We start from the raw sequence: 19,499 nt of genomic DNA on the forward strand, positions 1-19,499 counted from the left end.
TTCTTTTTCGTGTGCACATTTCAAAATTCTAATTTTATTCTATAATTATTTATTAAATTTTTGAAAATTTCTCATTATTTGTACAAATTTTTTATAAAACCGTCTATCTATACTTCTTCTATTTTTTTCTATTTATTAACAATTATTCTCTCATCTTGTCTGATATATTTTATTTTATTTTAAATTTTTAATAAATATTATTTTATTTTATATATTAATTTCATAACACGCATATTTAAAAATGTTTACACACTAGTTATATGTAAAGTTAATTTTTTAACATAGTACTGGAATTATGTATTTGAATTTATCCTAACAAAATGTATTATTTATTGAGTTTCTTGGTCTATATGATATCGGATTGTTAACATTTAGTTTTATGCACAAAATTTTGATGTTTTGATATGATAAAAGTACGTTGAAAGTTTTAGATCGATTTGAGATAAATTTAATTTATAATATACAAATAAGTGTATATTTATCTTATAAGTGAATCTTGTAAAATTAAATTAAGAAAAACTTAAAGGATTTTCTTTTAGGAATATCGATAAGAATATGATAGAAAGGAAAAGAAGAGAAAGTTTTTACTGAGAAAGTAGATCTAAAGTGGTAGATAGGGTAGTGGAATTGGTGGAGGCAGAGTTAGGTTGGTTGAGCTTGCACACGCATCATTGTGATTTTCAAAAGCAAAGTGGTGCGTGTTAGTGCCATCTCCACTTTTGAGTCCCTCTTTAACAGCTAGACTCCATCCATCCATGAATTTGGAAAAGAAGCAATTGCTTTTCTGTTTCCAAAAGTTACAGTACCCACCTCCTAACATTTCACATAATTCTCCTATTTCTGTTTTCTCTCCTACCTCTTCATTTTTTAGCATGACCTGGTTCATGTTAGCGGTGCATATTGTTGACCTACTCTGTTGCTCTGGCATGTGCAACATGGCCATGCTACCATGTGCTTCTTCACCCATTAATCAATCACCTCACGGATCATAACACCTCTTTACCACTTTTCATAACACACTCAACACGTTCCACGTGTTAGCCTCTAAACCAGACTCGTACGTAATTAGCTTGGCTGCTACAGCACCTGCAGAAAACATTCCAAATTTACAATATACATACTTTAGAGGAATTCGTTTTTCCTTGTACTAAATTTTCCCATAAAACAGATAAATTTATCATAAAACTAACATATTATTTATTATGTAACTTTTTTTTCTCTCTTAATATAATACAAATAATTGATTAATAAATCTTGCTAATAACAGACAAACATGTCACCATCGTACGGAACCTCACAATAAGAAGATGACAGTCCTTCCGTACGTGTCTGTCTTTCCACGATTTCTTTATGTAGTGTAGACATCATTTGATTCATTTGGGAGATTCTATATCGATCAATTTTGTGGATGTGGTCTGATGTATCAATTATTGAGATGATAGTTTTATGAATAGAATAGAAGAGATGAATTTTCAATTCAAGAATAATTGTAAAAGGGTTCAATGAATCGAAGTTAGATCCGCAACAGGCGCTTCATCTATCACGGAAACAGAAAGAGATAAATTTAGTCGCAATGAACGCAGCACAGGTGGAAGTGTTTATGATCCAGGATCGGTGAAATGGCAAAATATCTTATAGCATTTACATTGCTAGGTGGAGTTTTCACCACAACAAAAGACAGGAGTATCACCAGTAGTACGTACACTGGCAGCAGCAAATGAAAGATTAAACTCTGCCAAATTGAAGTAGTTGTTGTATTTAATTGGGAAATTAAAAATACAATAAGCGACAACGTAAGGGTAAAAGGAAACCAGAACAGAAACATTCTCATTTTCTTCAATCTTAGTTCCTCTTCCAGATCTAGATTGAGATCTCGCCTTCATTTTCTAATCTAACTTTTTTTTTAATCTTATATAAATTATAAAAAACGATGCGAACATTAATTCATATTAATAATTAGGAAACACGGGGAATTGGTTGTTTCCAGTTCCCACGACTCAAACGCAACCCCTCGGGGCAAACCCGACCCGAGAACCCGCCAGGTCGTATGATACCCGGAATCCTTGTTGCTGTATGTTACCAATTATGGACAAACCGCTCATGGTTCCCGCAAAAGCGAAGCAGAAGCTCCCGCTACTATCCACTGGAATCAAGTAATTCGTCGCCGGTAGTGACACGTCAGCACCGCGGAAATGCAGGACCACCGTCGGCACTTTCACCTCCGTGAGCCCAGACAGATCGAAACACGTGTCGAAGAGTGAGAACTCCGGCGCTCGCTTCAGGCGCGAGGCTCCGATGCGGAACGCGTCCCGGAGTGCAATGTAAGCGGGTCGGGTCAAGCGGGTGACGGACGTGCCCGAGTCGATGATGACTCCGCCGTTCCCGGCGGCGTCTAGGCGGAACAGCGAGGCGGATAGGCCGCGCACCGGCGCGCCACCAACACTGATTCCAAGGAGCTCCACGTAGTAGAAGGTATCGAGCTTGGGGTTCTTGAGGAGGGGAGTGAACCGCGCGGTTCGGGAAACAGCGGAATCTCCAAAGACAACAGAGGATGGTTTGGCCGAGGCTGAACGGTCTACGAGGCAGTAAGAGAACTTCTGGTTGAACCGGCGTCCGGTCTGGACAGGAAAAGATAACCTGCCCCGGCCCAGCCCCAATAAACCAGCAGCGCCTATGAAGAGTCCTTCGTTGTCGTGGCCACAGCCGAGCGCGACGCGCGTGACTCTTGTCCTTCGAAACGTCAGTGTCTCGGTGGAGAAATCGCCGAATGTGAAGGAACCGTCGCCGTAGGAAACCTGGTACTGGCAAACCTTGTTCTTGTTACAGCCGGGAGAGTCTAACCTGCGGCAGAGAGGGGCTCCACAGGGGATTCCGGCGTAAGTTCGGGATTTGCTGGGGTCGAAAACGGGGTCGGTTTGGGAATAGCATTTGCGGCAGGGGGCGCATTGGAGCCAAACGACGTCGCTTCCGGTGTCCAAGACCATGTAGACGTACCTAGCGGGAGTACCCACGCCTATGCGGGTGAAGTACTCACCGCTTCCTTGTGCTAGACCCGATATGATGGAGCTGCTGAAACCGGAGCCGGATCTGCGCGCGTGGCTGCTGTTGAGGGCTGCGAGAGTGAGTAGGGATTCGACTCTTTTGGCGTCGCGTTTGAGCCTGAGGTGGAAGAGCTGCTCCGGGGTTTTGTCGGAGGAGAGTGCATCTATGTGGTGGAGGTTAAGGGAGAGAGCATCTTCCGGGTCGGGTTCTGCAAGAGCTTCGGCTTCGGGCCATGAGAGGGTGGGTGGGTGGGGGAGGGAGTGGAGAGTTAAGGTTTGGGTTTGGAGTTGGGATGGGAGGGTGGCGGTGGCTGAGAGAGAGAGGGCGAGCGCGAGAGACAGGAAGAGAAGGCCATTTGTGGTTTTCTTCTTCCCTTCCATGGTTGCAGTTTGCGAGTGGGAGAGCACAGAGTTTGTGGAAGAGAATAAATAAATAATGAAGAAGCGGTGGCTTCTGTGACCATTGTTGTTACTGTTAGAAACTGTAAATAGTGACGCAGTTAATTATGAGGATGGTTGAGTTGGGTGGGGTAGGGTAGGCAACACAACATCTGAATCATTTCTATGCAAATCTATTATGGGTCTCTTTGAAATAGTTATGGAGAAATGGATTCTACTTTTGGGAGAACATTAATTTTGGTTAACAGAGAAACTGAAAAAAATTATTTTTATTTTCATATAAATTTATCATTTTTAATTAATTTTGGGTGTTTTAAAGAATTTATAGGAATGAATTAGTTTTAAGAATTGATCACCTGAGTTTTCAAAGTAAACCAAACATGCACTGATACATTGCTTACTACTACCCTTCATAAATCAGGTTTCTTTCACACTCGTTTCTCAAGGTTACTTTAATTCACAGGCTTTTCTTGCCACTTTCTAGTATTGGTTACCACCAAATATGACATCTGGGAGTTGGATTAAATTCAGTTAAATACGGGAAATTCAAACATGACTAATAATTAAATAATTAATGTGCCATTTTTTCTTATTAAATAAAGAGATGCATTCATTCCTTACACTTTTTTGGATAAAAATAAATGGCCTTTTTATCAAGAGTTATACATAACTCTTGAAAAATATTTGTTGGATAATGTAGGGTCCCGATAATTTGACCCTTGTGCTTTAACTCTTGTTGTTGTTTTAATATTTTTTATAACATTTAATTACAAATATATTATATATTGTTTTTTATTATTATTAAATACTCAAATCAAGAGTTACAAGACCTACAGATAACTTTTAGGATTTCAAAATATCATGTTTTTATAAGGTAAAACATTGAATTTATTTTATTCAATATTTTACATTGTTAACTTTAAGTAATAGACAATTTTTATGAGATAGATATTTTTAACCTCTTCCCATACGCACACATGTTTATGAACGTTTGTATATGTTATGGAATAGAGTTCTTTCGGTATTTTTGTATATGTTTGTATTCTCGTTGTTGAGATATTTGTTGCATTGAAGCCATACCAAACAAACTTTGTGGCATTGAAGCTATACCAAACAAACTGAAGCAAAAGTCAGCATTATTAGGCTATATTAAGAGCTTAACAATTTAAATATTCAATGCTTAGGTTGATCTCAACATATCTATGTGAAGAAAATCAAGTTATGGTCCCAAAGAAGAACATATATAAATACTCATCTATTTGAAATTAAATATCAAGGCAATTCATGTGATGGTGCAGTTTCAGAATGAATCTCATTGCCATAACGTAGTTTGCTGAACAAATATCATTCCAAACAAATTCTTATTTTTTGGTTTGTGATGATTATCTAATATTTATTTATGTACTAAATAAATAAAAAATAACAATCATCCACAACTATCCTTTTTATATCATCTCTTTGTTATATGCTTGTATTTTTATATCAAGTCATATATGCATCATTTCTTGTTGTTTATAAGAAAAACTCGACTAAAGCAACACAAAATCTGATGAGATTTTGAAGGGTAAAATATTAACCTTAGCTTACATGACAAATAATCATAATAGGAAATTTTCCTTAAAATGGAACGATTACGTTGATGCTTTTAGTGGTAATTTTTCACTGCTTTAATTGAAATGGATGATGCATATTAAAACTTAAAATTCAATGTGAATTTTGTTTGAATTGATTTTTTTTGTTCCACCAATTTTTTATGAAATCAATGTTAAAATAGAACTGAGGTGTCATCATCAATAAATGAAATCTAGGTAAAAAGCCATTTTAATATTGTAGTTGACTGTATTTTGAACTTAAGGACTAATCTCAGAGAGGATAATATTTTACAAACTTTCATGTTTTAAATTTCAGTGTTAAGATATTTACTATGGTCAATGTCTATATTTTGATACTCATAAAATCATAGAAATGAGATCTGAATACTATTCCAATAACAAAATCCTATATATATATATATATATATTTTAATAAGAACATTTACGTTTAATTGGTTGAAAATATGATTAATGTTAAATGTTTTTTATCCCACAAACTAAATCTAAACTTGAAATACTCATTTCACAAATCAAACCATTTACTTTGCACACACACGTCAATAATGAATTTAATACGTGATGCAACATATAACTTACTTTACAAGTAAAGATGAATATTTAATTGAAGGAGTCAGAGATCGGGTTGTAAAGAAATTGAGTGTAATTAATGTATTTAATTTATGCAGAAATTGGAAGCATAATTATTCTTACAAGTTTTGCATGATCGTTTGTTTGATAATATTTAGGATTTGAATAAATTTGTAAAGTTGTCATCAACAAATATGTATTGTTGGAAACTAAATTATAAGCTGTGGACCACAACAAAAATGAAAATCATGCTCCAATGTTTATAGGGTTGACCTATTGATGTATTGGTGATTAAATGTCCAAAATTCCACCAACTATTCTAATTATGTCACATGGATTGTGATTTATAATCTAGAAGCATATTTGTCTATTATATTAAAAAAAGTATCTTGCTACCTTTATGCCAATATAGATTATGTTATTAATATAGAAACCTAATGTTTACTGTTTTGACCAAAAATAGATATAAGTGAAACTCATATGTATTTTCTTTTATCAATAAAGAATGAATAAATTAAAGAAGAGTATTTATGGGATGTTCTAATCCTTTAAAAAAAAATTAATAATTTGTATAAAATGATACAAAAGTTTGGCATCAAAACCTTACAAAATATGACATTCAATAATCAAAGATCCATCAAAGATTAAAAAGATTCTAAAAAAGATATACATAAAACTAAAACAGTAACCATAAACTTGTTCTGCTGTTTCAAAATATACAATGCACATGCATTCTAAATCTTCCATCTTTCACTTCACTGCAATTCGTGATTATTTTCTTAATCTAGAGGATAAAATGAGTTTAGGCTTATAGAAACTTAAACAATTACAAACAAAAGCATGTGACTAGGACATTTGATTGGATGTGGAGGGATTTGGTTTTGTTCATGTTGCTTTTGATCGTGGGTGATCGATGATAACCTTTTTGCATGTGAAAATTAAAACTTAAGTAAAGTTCATTCAATTTAAGCGCAACATAATCCCAATAACATTCAACATGTTATTTAAAAATTAATCTTTTTACATATTTAGTTATGTAGGTTTAGTATTGATTAGACTCTTACCCAATGCTATGTATTATACTAGACCTACCTATTACTTATCTTGATTTCATTCTTAACCTGCTATCACAAATATTTGTGTAAAACTATACACCATTTTGTCTTATATTAATAAATACTTAAGATATATGTGAATATTTTTTAAAAATATTATTAATATTATATCAGTTTATGTTTTATTTATTAAGAGATAAGTAGAGAAAAAAAAATAAACACATGCTTTTTCAGAGATATATTGGTGTTTTATTTATTAACAATAAAGTCGACATAGTTTTCATCTATTCTCATTTACTCTTTTGATTTAATATTTTTATCCAACTCTTACCAAAAGCTGATTTGCATTTGATGGAGATTTCAGAACATGGGCCATCCATGATTCATTCACCTACCGTCTCAAAATAAATCTACAAAATAAAATATTATATCTATCAATCGAAGACTAAATAGTATAGTCTATGTCACCGTCTTCCTAAAATTATTGTTTCATGCTCCAAGATTCTCGTGACTTTCTTATCCGTAATCTCACCAATTGTATGATGCAATTTTTTACATACATCTATTCTTTCATTTTCTTTCTAAAATAAATGATGCAAAATTTATTATTCAAATCATTATTTTAAAAAATAAATTATGTAATGTTATTTATTTTTTTATAAAATAATTTTAATAATATTGATTATGAAAAATGTCATCTATAAAAAAGTAATATTTCTGCATAAAAAGATTTTGATACCGACGGACGTTATAACTAAATGTTTTTCCAATTTCTTTACTGAATAATAATATTTTTATAGCAGTAGACAAAGTTCAAAGTTTTTTATATGAATTAAACATGATAATAAATATATAATTTTTACTAAAATATAAAGTCAAAAATTATTTAATTTAAACTAATATTTTTTTCCTTTTTAAACTAACTTTTTTATTTTCATAAATATCTAACTTTAAAATCAGTACTGTAAAATATTCTAGATAGGCATTTAAATTTTTAAAATCTAATTCATACAAACATAATATATACAGAAGCGAATTCATAATATATTAAAATTCTATTATTTTTATTTTATGTATCCACTTTAGCTTCACCCCTATGTATACTATAAATAATAATTTTTATTATATAAATAATTGTTTTATATTATATGATAATAAAAATTATTATTTATTAGTAAAACACGTTAATTATTGCTAGTATAGCTATAAAAATATACAGTTTTGTAAAATTATCCTTAAAAATATTAAAATATAATTTTATGAAAATAATGTTAAAAAATACATGCAATATTATTCCTAGATATGCAGTAATTTTTAAGTAAAAAAGTTAATTATGTATTTTATTAAATAAAAAAAGAGATTAAATTATTGAATTAAAATGACTAAGGTAAAGAATGATTTGGTATACTCATTTAACATCAAACTTGTATTTAAGGACATGGATTTGAGAGAAAATAAATGAATGGATTTAGAGATAAAGTTGATGTTATTAATAAATGAAACTAGGGTATTTAATAAGTAAAATTTATAAAATCAATAATTATGTATACTCATGTAACATGTATTTAAGAAAATGGATTTGAAAGAAAGTAAATGAATGAATTAGAATGGATTTAGAGATAAAGTTGATATTGTTTTTTGTAAAGAATCCGAGGGTGAAACTAAGGTATTTGAAAAGTAAAATTTATAAAAATATATTAATAATTTCACTTATGTAATTGATAAAAACTAAAATTTTAATAGAAAAAATTAAGATTATAAAATTTTTCTTTATATTAAAAAAAGTAATATGAAGTGATATTTTGATGAGTTAAATATTTTGATTTAAAAAATTGTTTTAATAAAAAAATTAATAATAATAATAATAAATAAATAATAAATTTTATTTTTTATGAAAAATTTAAATATGAATTATTATTGGTGTTAAAAGTATGATGACATGTTGTATTAATTTTTTTAATAATGATTTAAAAATTTAGAATTATTGACCGTTTCATCAACCAGGATCGTCTCAAGGATAAAATCAGTCGCTTTAGGCCTCTAACAAAAAAGACTTAAATCAAATTTTATTAATAATATATCACTATTAATTTTTTATTTATAATTTTTTTAAAGAAAAGAAACTCTCAAAATATTTTTTTTACTAATATATCAATATTAAATTAATTATAAAATTATGTTTAAGATAAAAAAGGCCTCCAAAGAATATTTTATTACTAATATAGTTCTATTATATTAATTATAAGTTTATGTTTGAGAATATAATTTAATTAAATTTTTATTAGTGTATGTTAAATTTTTTTTATAATAAAAATAGTCATTAATGAGTTAAAACCTTCATTTCGTGAATTATAATTTTGCTTACAAAGAAGATAATGATTAACTATTTTTATTCTCTTATAATTTTATTTTTTTCTTTTATTTTTCTATCTCATTGTGACTTTTGTTGTCTTTCTTATCTTTTTCTAATAATCATTTATTTAGGATATAGGCATATTACATTCCTTCAATCTAATATTATTCGTGTATATCAAATTTTTATCCTATTTTTTGTTAGTACATTTTTTCTTTTTATTTGTGTTATTGTAGTTTTTATTTGTTTTTGATTTATACTAAAATCAAATCTCGGTGGAACCTCTGGCTTTAAATGTAATCTTTTACTACCTTTATGATTTTTGTGAGACACAAAATTAGTTCAAACAAATAATATAAATATGTTAAAAAAACCAAAATTGTCAGGTTCCATGGTCTAGTGGTTAGGACATTGGACTCTGAATCCAGTAACCCGAGTTCAAATCTCGGTGGAACCTCTGTTTTTTAATGTAATCTTTTACTAGCTTTATCATTTTTATGAGACACAAAATTAGTTCAAACAAGAGGTTCCATGGTCTAGTGGTCAGGACATTGGACTCTGAATTCAGTAACCCGAGTTCAAATCTCGGTGGAACCTTGTGTGCTTTTTTTTTTTTTTATAAATATATTTTTATTTTTATTTTATTTTTTTTTATATTCATCCTCTCCCTCTCTATCACACACACAACACAACATATATCTGGGGGCTGAATCAAAAATACAATGATTTTCTAATTTCTTTTACTTTTATGAGTATGGAATCAGAAACTCAACGAAAAATAGAGGAAACAGTGTTGGACATACTGAACAAATCCAACATGGAAGAAGCCACTGAGTTCGGCATACGGCTCGCTGCCTCGGAGAGACTCGGTATCGACCTCTCCGACTCGATCAATAAACACTTTGTTAGAAGCATAGTTGAGTCGTATCTTCTCTCCATTATGGCCAATGGAAAGGCAGAGAAGAAGGAAAATGTAGTGAAGGTCGAGGCCGATGAGGAGACGGAGGCGCTGAAACTGAAGAGGGAAGATCCTGAACGTGTTATTTGTCATGTAAGTTCTCCTTCCTCCATATTCAATAAAAGCCCTAAAACCTGTGTTTCTTTTTGTTAGGCTGGATCCTATGGTTTAAGAATGTGTAATTGGTGAAGAGCCCAAATCCAATTTGTACAAATTTACGAACTTGTTGACGGTATTTAATTTTTGTTTTTAAATTTTGTTTGATTGGTCTAGCTTTCGAGCAGGAGGAACGTGTCGGTGAAAGCATTCAGAGGGACATCACTAGTCTCATTTAGGGAGTTCTATATGAAAGATGGAAAACTACTTCCTGGTTCTAAAGGTGATTACATAATCTTTTGTTTACTCATGTGAATTTGCTGTTCCCTGCTTTATATAATGCTTCTTCACACTGTAAATTTTGCTGGAATTTTAAATTTTGTGTTTGTATGTTGACCATGGTCGTAGTTTTTGCCAAGTTAACCCTATTATCGTGTAAAAAACTCTGTGTTTTTTATCTTGCTAGCCCAGGGTAAGATATTAGTGTGAATATTATTGAAAAGAATGACAAAAAATCAGTTATAGTCAGTGAGAGCCTTGTCTTTGATGGGTCTTTCGAGGGACTGTCCCAATGAGACATGAACCAATTCATATAAGGGGTTGAAACCACCTTCAACCCTAAGACCTAAGACCTTAAGTTAAGACAATTGGTTTGTCCGAACGGTTTTTTTATTTTGCAAAACAACACAGGTATGAACAACATTACAGTATCTTTTCCCAAGTAATCAATTAATTTCATTATTAGTGCACACAGATACCAATAGATACCCAACACTACATTCCTTTTAGGTCATATTGATGTAAAGAAAACCACTATGGCAAAGTGAGGAGAGTACATCACTTGTTCTTGAAAAATTTGCAGAGGAGGCTACATTAGAAGAAATAATATTAAAGAATCTCATGGTCAATAATATCCTTGAGATTTTACCTTTTAATGTCTGATGATTTCACTTGATTAATGTAACTAAAGTCATCTAATGAGACAAAACTAAAGTCATCTGATTTAGCTTTAGAGGATCATTACTTGAGTTTATGTGGCTCTGTTCTGCTGAGAATATGGTTACTCTTTCTCGCTGAGAACTTGGTTAATCTGAATTTTGAAACTAAACATGTCCTTTTTCCTGTATACGATTTTAGGCATAAGTTTACCTTCTGAGCAATGGTCAATCTTCAAGAAGAGTGTTCCTGCAATAGAAGAGGCTATCATAAAGATGGAAGGAAGGATCAGGTGAGTATGCAATAATGTGATAATATGAAAGGTTATGACTTCCAATGATATTGATCATGTAGTTATTGAAATGTGATGCCGTGGAAATTGCTGAGTGCATATGCTCAGAATTTTTTTTTTTCTAGTCTCTTGGTATACTACCAACTATGAATTTATGATATTCTTTATTATAAGTTTAGTTGAAGAAATTTCTGTGTTCTTTTTTTCTGGAAGGAAAACATGTTGCTAGGTATTTAGGTATGCAGATAAATGTATGGTAAAAATTGTTTTATAACTGCAGTAAAAACATTTATTCATAGGCTAGTCTAACCTAGAACATGTAATCAACATAATGTAGATCGGAGCTTAATGGTAAGCAAAATGAAGATGGGTCAAATTCGGTTGTCGCGGCTGCTCCTCTTGAGCCTGTTATCCCTGTTGCTCCTCTTGAGCCTGTTATTCCTGTTGCTCCACTTGAGCCTATAGTCCCTATTGAAGTTGTCCGTTTTGATGGGAAGAATTTCCATTTCTGGGCTCAGCAGATCAAATCACTATTGAAACAATTAAAGATTGAATATGTACTAACTGAACCATGCCCGAATGCTGCATTAGGGGAAGGTGCAAAGGCCGAAGACATTGCTGCAGCCAAGGCTGCAGAAAGGAGATGGTTGAATGATGATGTAGTGTGTTGTCGCAATATCTTGAGCCATTTATCCGATCCTCTTTTCAACCAGTATGTGAACAGAAAAATGAGCAGCAAGGAATTATGGGAAGAACTAAAGATGGTTTATCAGTATGAGGAATTTGGAACCAAGAGATCTCAAGTGAAAAAGTATATTGAATTTCAGATAGATGATGAAAAAACAGTGATTGAGCAAATCCGAGAACTAAATGGCATTGCAGATTCTATTGCTGCTTCTGGAATATTCATTGACGATAACTTTCATGTTAGTGTCATCATTTCAAAGCTTCCACCATCCTGGAAGGACTTCTGCATCAGGTTATTGCGTGAGGAATATTTACCTTTCTGGAAGTTAATGGAATGCATACAGGTAGAGGAAGAATTTCGGTGTGGAGTGCAACGAGGGGGTGAACATTCTTACAGTATGGGATTTCACCAGGGCAATAGAGGTGGTGGACAGAGGAGGGTTGACTATAAGCCACTAGGAATCTGTAGGAATAGGCCAGAAATCAATGCCAGGAGCTTATCCTGTAATATATGTGGCAAGAGGGGACACATTTCAAAAAATTGCTGGAGAAGAACTGACAGGCAAACTAATGAGAGGAGAGCAGAAGAGGATGTGAGCACACCTACCACAGAAGTTGATACTCTGCCTTCTATTCCTACCGAGTAAGTTTGTACGAAAACATGCTTTGTATTTTGATCAAAGGCACATAAATCTACTTTTTTAGGGCAGGCAAGTGAGTTTGATATTTATGTGACAGGGAAATGTCTTTGAATTATAGTAGTTAGTATAGTGTCCCCTTTTCATTTTTTTAATATAGCAACTTCATTTAGTGCCAGATACCCTTGATGACTTTAATTTTCTCAAACTACTGACTAATTGATTTAGTGTCCTCCATGATAGGACTCTACCAATTTTGAATTAGTAACAAATTTATTGTGCGCTCTACCAATTTTGAACTATTCTATTGTAGCAAATTGATTCTGGACGATAGTGTGGGGTTGTGTAATTGCAGTGGACAAAAATATCAAATGACTTTGGGTATGAAATTTGTAAATTATTTCTTGTCTTTTAGAAATAGTTCTCGTCAACCGAAAAACATGGTTTTTCTCAATTTACTTTCACAATAATATTAAATCTTACATAAACTTCTTTTTTTGTGTGTGAAAAGAACTATATATCATAATCAATTGTATCAAAATTAGAATTTTTAAGTCAATTTTACTGAAATTAATTCAAAGAAAGTTCCACATGTTGCATCATCTTAATCAGAGAACGATTTGGAAATGGAAGAGAAGACTTATGAAAATAAGAACTTGGATGTGCTCAACACATTTAATTTCCAAGAAAGTAGAAGTGCTTAGCAAGTTGCATCTAAACCATCCAAGGTTTCTCCTGACTGGAAATTAAGAATCAGATGTAAGCAAGCATAGGTACTTGTTTAGGTTACATAAAGAAGTTCACTGTGTCGTGTCTATTTTATGCATACATATCCACAAAATTAGTAGCTGATACACAATTAAATGTGGTTAGTTAGTTGTTAACATTGTCTTGCAAAATAACTTGAGGTTCGCCTACTGAAGATTCCCTTTTCTATAATCTAATAATTGCTGCTCTCTGTGCTTATCTGCACTAAGTTTAGATGTTTCCCAATTCAGCTTCCTCACTGCCTCTTCAGTTTCAATGTAGTCTGGAGGTACACCAGATCCTCCATAAATTAAAGGAAACTTCACTTCTACATCTTTCCTGCAGCAGGAGAGTTTTGTGAAAAATGTCATTCATGATAAGGCCAAAAAAATATATATCCAGAGTGAGATGAAAGCAAGAGAAAGAAAAGGACTTTAACCAAAAAAAGAATTATTTCTTGTTAATGTAACTATATATTAGATGATGATCACACCTCAGAAAAGCATTACTTTTGATCATATTCATAATGCGAATACATGGTTAATCTTCCATTACCTATATCATAACACTGTTATAGCTTTCCCTCTAAATTTAAAAATAAAAATTACATATTTTTCCCTCGAAACTTATCCATCTGGTACCATAGCAGCTCCCCAATTAAAACTGTCAATTACCGATCCATTGACATGCATGGTTATGTTCATTTTAGTTAGTTTCTACCTTTTTTTAAAGTTTAAAAGTTTGAATGACCCTCTACGAAATTAGTACTTGGTACACAGCTTTTTTTTCGGTGGTTTGTACCATTCTTTAAAAAACGTCATTAGAAATATATATTTTTTTTAATTTGGATAATCTGCTAGATTTCTTTTATGTTCCTTTTATTGTGCATTTAAAATACATACATTAATAGACACTGATTCTTATACTTTAAAATATATTAAAAAAATATATATAGACCAACATCACAAAAAAAAAAAAAAACCTAGCAGAGAAATCTGAACCTTTTGCACGTTACTAACCACAAGTAAGTTCTTTCAATGCACGTTGCTAACCAGAAGTAACGTTCTTTAAACTAAAGTTCTTTACGACGCTCGTTTCAAATTTTCAATATCTATTAGTAGTTTGCTCTTCAACAAAGTTATTAAATCTCCTTTCTAAAATTTTCCTATATAAGACATGATTTTATTATTTTTAATTCATATTAGACGGTAAAAGTTTCTTATTATCACTATGATACTCTTTATAGGGTTAAATATACTTTTGATGTCTTAAGTTTAAGTGAAATTTGAAATTAATACCTCTTCAAAAATTTTAACCAATTTAGCCCTTCATTTTCAAAAATGCATGAATTTAATCTTTTTAACCAAATTTTGTTAAGTTTATCTGACATTTCAAACACATTTCATAATAGTATTTGAATTGCTTACACCATCTGACACATTTCCACTTCGATGTTAATTCAAATATTATCATAAAATACATTTAAAATGCCAAATAAATTCATGTATTTCTAAAGTTGAATGACTAAATTAGTATAAAGTTTCAAATAAGGACTAATTACAAAATTTTTAACCCCTCTTATATTATATAATTTATTTCAACTATTATATCATATACAACATTCTTTTATTATTTCAGGATTATAGTTCAACACATCAATCTTGAAAGATGGTATATTTTAAATATCTTTCGTATTACATTATGCATTTTAACTCTATTTTTACTTATTTTAAATTTTAAATATCTAATGTTTATCTAAAAATACATTAGTTTTACTTTATTTAAAATTTGAACAGAAAACTGTAAGATATAGTATCAGTTAGTTTAATGATAAATAGACAATTTCAAAAAATTGCCAATTGAAAACAATACATATATTCCAAAAGTAATCTATAACTTAAAATATTATACATGTTTAAAAATAAAACTAGAACATCCTCAAAATATATTTTACCAATAAAAATAAAATTTTATCTCAAATATCATACAAACATGTCCAATTATGTAATTTACTTCTATAAGCTCCTTTAACTAATAATTTCATCAAATACTTTTGCCAAATATGTCTCATAATATACTACTACGGAAAAAAAATCTTTTTTCATCAAGTAGAACATATAAAAATTGGTGGGTTGTTTTTTTCTTGATTAAATGTGTTTTTAAGTCCTAAACTTAAACACAAAATTGAAATTTGTCTGTCTCAAACTTTAATACATTTTGACCTTCAAACTTTTAAGACTGATTGGATATAGTAATTTTAATCCAATGACGTTAACTTTTGTTCTAGGTTGACATTTGAGTTATTTACACAATTTATCACGTCCCACCTCAAATGATAACCTATAACAGTGTGTTTAAAATGTAAAAAAATGTTAAAGTTGTTTGATTAAAAATAATATGTTTATTCATTTTTATAACTTGAAGATCAAAATATATTAAAATTTGGTATATAAACGAATTTTAATTTGACAAGTTTAGACTAAAAACAAATTCAACCCTTTTTTTTTATCGGCATATAAAAAAAACTAATGTGTAAAGCAGACTATGCTCACTGTGGGGATATAAATCAATCGGATGAAGTATCAACTAAATAAAATTCCCCTAGGTCATTGAAATGAGCAAAATTGAACTACTGAAATATTTATCTTAATCAAACCAAAAAGAAGGGAATAAAATAAAAGTAGAATCAACCAAATCAAAGATGTAAAAGGGGAAGTTTAATTTGACACTGACCTGCTACCGAGAGCAAACATGCCACTTCTCTTAATGATCCCACCATCCAATGACAAAGCTCCTTCATGAATGCATGGGAGAGCATGCAGCATTTCGTTCCGGGTTTTATATATTTGTAGGCGAGAAAAAAGTCCATAAAACAGTGTCTCTCTAAGACCATACCCAATCTCAGTAACAAAAGATAAATGTTTTGAATCCAAATGGATCATGTTCACTGCATAATCCACAAACCCACTTGGGCACTCCCCATTAGGTAATCTTGGCTTTGGAAGATCCAACTTCTTTTGTGGATCATCCGCTACCAACCCTCCAACAAAGGGCCTGCAATAAATAACAACAACCACAGCACTGCTTTAAAAATTATGATCAAAGAGATTCACATTCCTTCTAAATCATGCATGACAGAGATTTTTGTTTTTTGTAGGCAAATGTCACTTGTTAATATGTCAGATGGGACAATGGTATTTAACATCAAAATTCTTTTATAGTCATTTGACACCATAGAGTGAAGGATAGTGTCAAATGGATATAAAAGAAATTCTGGTGTCAAAGTACTGTGTCAGATTTTATTTGCAGATATTTTTCTCCCCCTTCTACTTTTCACATCTTATAAAGAGAATAATAGACAAAAAGGCCCTGCACATGGCACACAAATTTAACCATAAATAGGATCTTTATGTCTGTCTCTCTTTATATGAACCTATGCTGCTAAAAAATGTGACAAGAGGAGCTAAATTTACATAATTGTCAAACTTGCCTTAAATCTGCAAGAGATATGACAGAAAACCTGCCATTAATTCTCTTTCCAATTGAAGACCCTATGCCATGCAATCCAGCATTACAGTTTATCAAGCCTTCATTATCATACTTCTCCAGTGCATTGATACCTTCATAGGAACTGCACACAATCGCAAGCATTGTCTCCAAGCCCAGAAACTCAGAAAGGATCCTGAATTTAGACAAAACCGAAAGTGTTTTTAGTTAAATAGTTGTAATAGATGCTTCTTTCTCTTGTTCTAAGATTCACACCAGTACTGGTGTGCTTGGAAATTTCATATCAGTATTAATGACTGTATTAAAAGAACAATGAGACTCATGTTCTAAATCTGAAAATTAAATGAGACTACAAGAGATATAGATGGGTGTTAAAAATTTGAAAATGAAATAAAATAAATTATATTAACCTGCTAAGATCATCACTCTCAACTTTGCCAAGGGTTGCAACAACTCCCACAACATCCTTTGTTAAGGTCAAACTCGATGTCTGAGCATTACCTTTTAGCCAACTAAACACACCAGCAGCAGAGTTTTCTTTCTTCAGTATCTGTTCCATTGTTTCCTCTTCAGTATGAAAGGAACCATTTCCACTATCTGATGTAATTACATTATTTGAATGGTACTTTGCAAGACTCACTAAAAATTTCATAAGCAAAAAACATTGGAGTGAGTTAAATAACAAAAGCTTGATTAAAGTGTCTCTCTCAACTAATGAGTAATGATACGATGCAGTATTAAATCGAGCAGTTATTTAAAATTCTAAAAACCAGATTGATTTCTAGACATACCTTGCAAGTCAAATATTGATTCAGCTAAGCGGTTTGATTGAGAATTAAGGAACTTAAGGTTATCTTCGTGCTGTTTGATAATCTTAGATCTCTCTCTGATGTCATCGTTTAGATTCAACTGAAACAGCAAAAGAACATGACGTGAAAAAAATTAACATCATAAAAAATGTAAAGCACCAGAACAATTAAAACATTTAGACAACATAGTAACATGAAGTCATCAACAACACTTGGTTCAACCCACTTTCAGATTCTCAACAAATATTACATTCAGTCATGGGTTCTTCATGGGACTTTTATTACTCAATCAAATAACAAAATGCAGGTCCTGCAATCAAAGGGTTTTGGCTGCAACAAACAGTAAAAAAAATCATTCATAAAAAACACGGTGCAAATACCCTACTATATCCTTCACTGCAATCAAGTATCTTGGTTTTCTTCATTCAATTTATAACGAAATCAACAGAAGAGTCATGCCCCCAAATCAAATCATGTTCTGTATCACCAACAAAGGTTTCGAAAAGCAGTACTCTATAAAAACAGTATCTTTCAGAGTTTTCACACCCATAGTTGCAGCCAATTAACCTCAACAGAGTTCTCTTATAATTCAATAGATCGCGAAGGGCCGGTAACAACCATTCTTACACACACAAATTGGGTCTCCCAAAGTCCCTCATTATGTAGGAATTTAAAGAATATTAACCTATGATTTAAAAATTGAGGAATAAAATGGAGAAAACTCCAAATTTTGCTGGACCAGAACCGAAAATACTGAACTTGCTGCACAACCTTTTAATGGCAAAAAACCAACCTTCGTAGGAAGTTTTAACCTTTCGCATTAGCTTCATTCACGTTAAGATTTAGTTCATGCAAATAACATAAAAATTAGAGCATAAGATATTACATAGAAAAGCAAAGGGAAAAATGGTACGAAAAAGAAGCTCACCGTGTGGTTAAGCTGAGACATAATGAAACCCTGTTGTTGTGTTGTGATGACTATCCTTCTCTCTGTCTGCTCTGCTCTGCTTTCTTTCAAATTTGTCAAATTCCCAAACTTTGCTATTTTGAATTGTTAAATATCAATATACAAAACCAAAGCATAGCAGTTAGCAGTGGTACTTTCGTCATTTTGTTAAAGTTCTCTGACATCTGAACCCTACCTCTCATGCTTTAAATGCTTCACCCAACACAGTTCCAAATCCAAGCTTTTATCTTTCTGATCTTTTAAGGCTGTTTCGCTTGCCAACATTTTCATTTACATTTAAAATTAAATAACAGTTATCTCATTATTATTATTATTATTATATTTTTATTTTATTTCATACTACTATTTAATTTTTTTCTTCTAATTTATGTTAAATCAGCAATTACTACATTTAATAGTGATACATTATATAATAATAAATGACGTGGATTAATTAAGATTACCTGTTGACAAAAGTAAATGAATATGACAAAAGTAATATATGACATGGGCAATGAATACTGCTTCGTGTCATCATACATTTGACAAAATAAATACATTTATTTCTTTTCTTAAATATGATCAAACTGAAATTATTCAATGTAATGTGTGCGTTTATTTTTTTATAGTAATAATAAAAAATTTATTATTATTATAAAATTAAATATAGATAAATTTTATAATTTTATTTTAAATAATTTTTATTTATTTTATAGATTATTTTTTAATAAAAAATAGTTAAATTTATAAAAATGGTTAAATTGAAAAAACTATTAAAAATGTAGTTTAAAAAATAATGTTAATAAAATAATTATTTTAATGTAAAACATAAATATTAAAAGATAAAACTAAAAA

At 31.3% G+C, this 19,499-nt stretch overlaps 3 protein-coding genes and 2 non-coding genes across 5 annotated transcripts; 3 read left to right on the top strand and 2 right to left on the bottom strand.

The window, feature by feature from the left end:
* Positions 1 to 1,725: 1,725 nt before the first annotated feature.
* On the bottom strand, positions 1,726 to 3,505 carry LOC114188810 (aspartyl protease family protein 2). The gene has a single exon (XM_028077454.1). It carries the CDS (start codon positions 3,420 to 3,422, stop codon positions 1,998 to 2,000), a length of 1,425 nt encoding a protein of 474 aa, XP_027933255.1. The 5' UTR covers positions 3,423 to 3,505; the 3' UTR covers positions 1,726 to 1,997.
* Positions 3,506 to 9,413: 5,908 nt separating this feature from the next.
* On the top strand, positions 9,414 to 9,485 carry TRNAQ-CUG. Its single transcript has one exon. It is a non-coding gene; the product is annotated as a tRNA-Gln (tRNA).
* Positions 9,486 to 9,553: 68 nt separating this feature from the next.
* On the top strand, positions 9,554 to 9,625 carry TRNAQ-CUG. Its single transcript has one exon. It is a non-coding gene; the product is annotated as a tRNA-Gln (tRNA).
* A 78-nt stretch (positions 9,626 to 9,703) lies between these two features.
* Positions 9,704 to 12,923, top strand: LOC114187044. Its single transcript, XM_028075147.1, has 4 exons — positions 9,704 to 10,079; positions 10,260 to 10,365; positions 11,220 to 11,310; positions 11,648 to 12,923. Exons 1-4 carry the CDS (start codon positions 9,777 to 9,779, stop codon positions 12,642 to 12,644), a joined length of 1,497 nt encoding a protein of 498 aa, XP_027930948.1. The 5' UTR covers positions 9,704 to 9,776; the 3' UTR covers positions 12,645 to 12,923.
* A 352-nt stretch (positions 12,924 to 13,275) lies between these two features.
* LOC114187226 (protein DEFECTIVE IN MERISTEM SILENCING 3-like) lies at positions 13,276 to 18,856 on the bottom strand. The gene is made up of 6 exons (XM_028075411.1): positions 18,627 to 18,856; positions 17,681 to 17,798; positions 17,300 to 17,528; positions 16,873 to 17,064; positions 16,116 to 16,436; positions 13,276 to 13,721 (listed from the first exon to the last, which is right to left on the bottom strand). The coding sequence occupies exons 1-6, from the start codon at positions 18,645 to 18,647 to the stop codon at positions 13,550 to 13,552; spliced, it is 1,053 nt and encodes a 350-aa protein (XP_027931212.1). The 5' UTR covers positions 18,648 to 18,856; the 3' UTR covers positions 13,276 to 13,549.
* Positions 18,857 to 19,499: the final 643 nt, after the last annotated feature.

Source organism: Vigna unguiculata, chromosome 6 (genome assembly GCF_004118075.2).
Source record: "Vigna unguiculata cultivar IT97K-499-35 chromosome 6, ASM411807v1, whole genome shotgun sequence".
In the NCBI taxonomy this organism is placed as follows: Eukaryota; Viridiplantae; Streptophyta; class Magnoliopsida; order Fabales; family Fabaceae; genus Vigna; species Vigna unguiculata.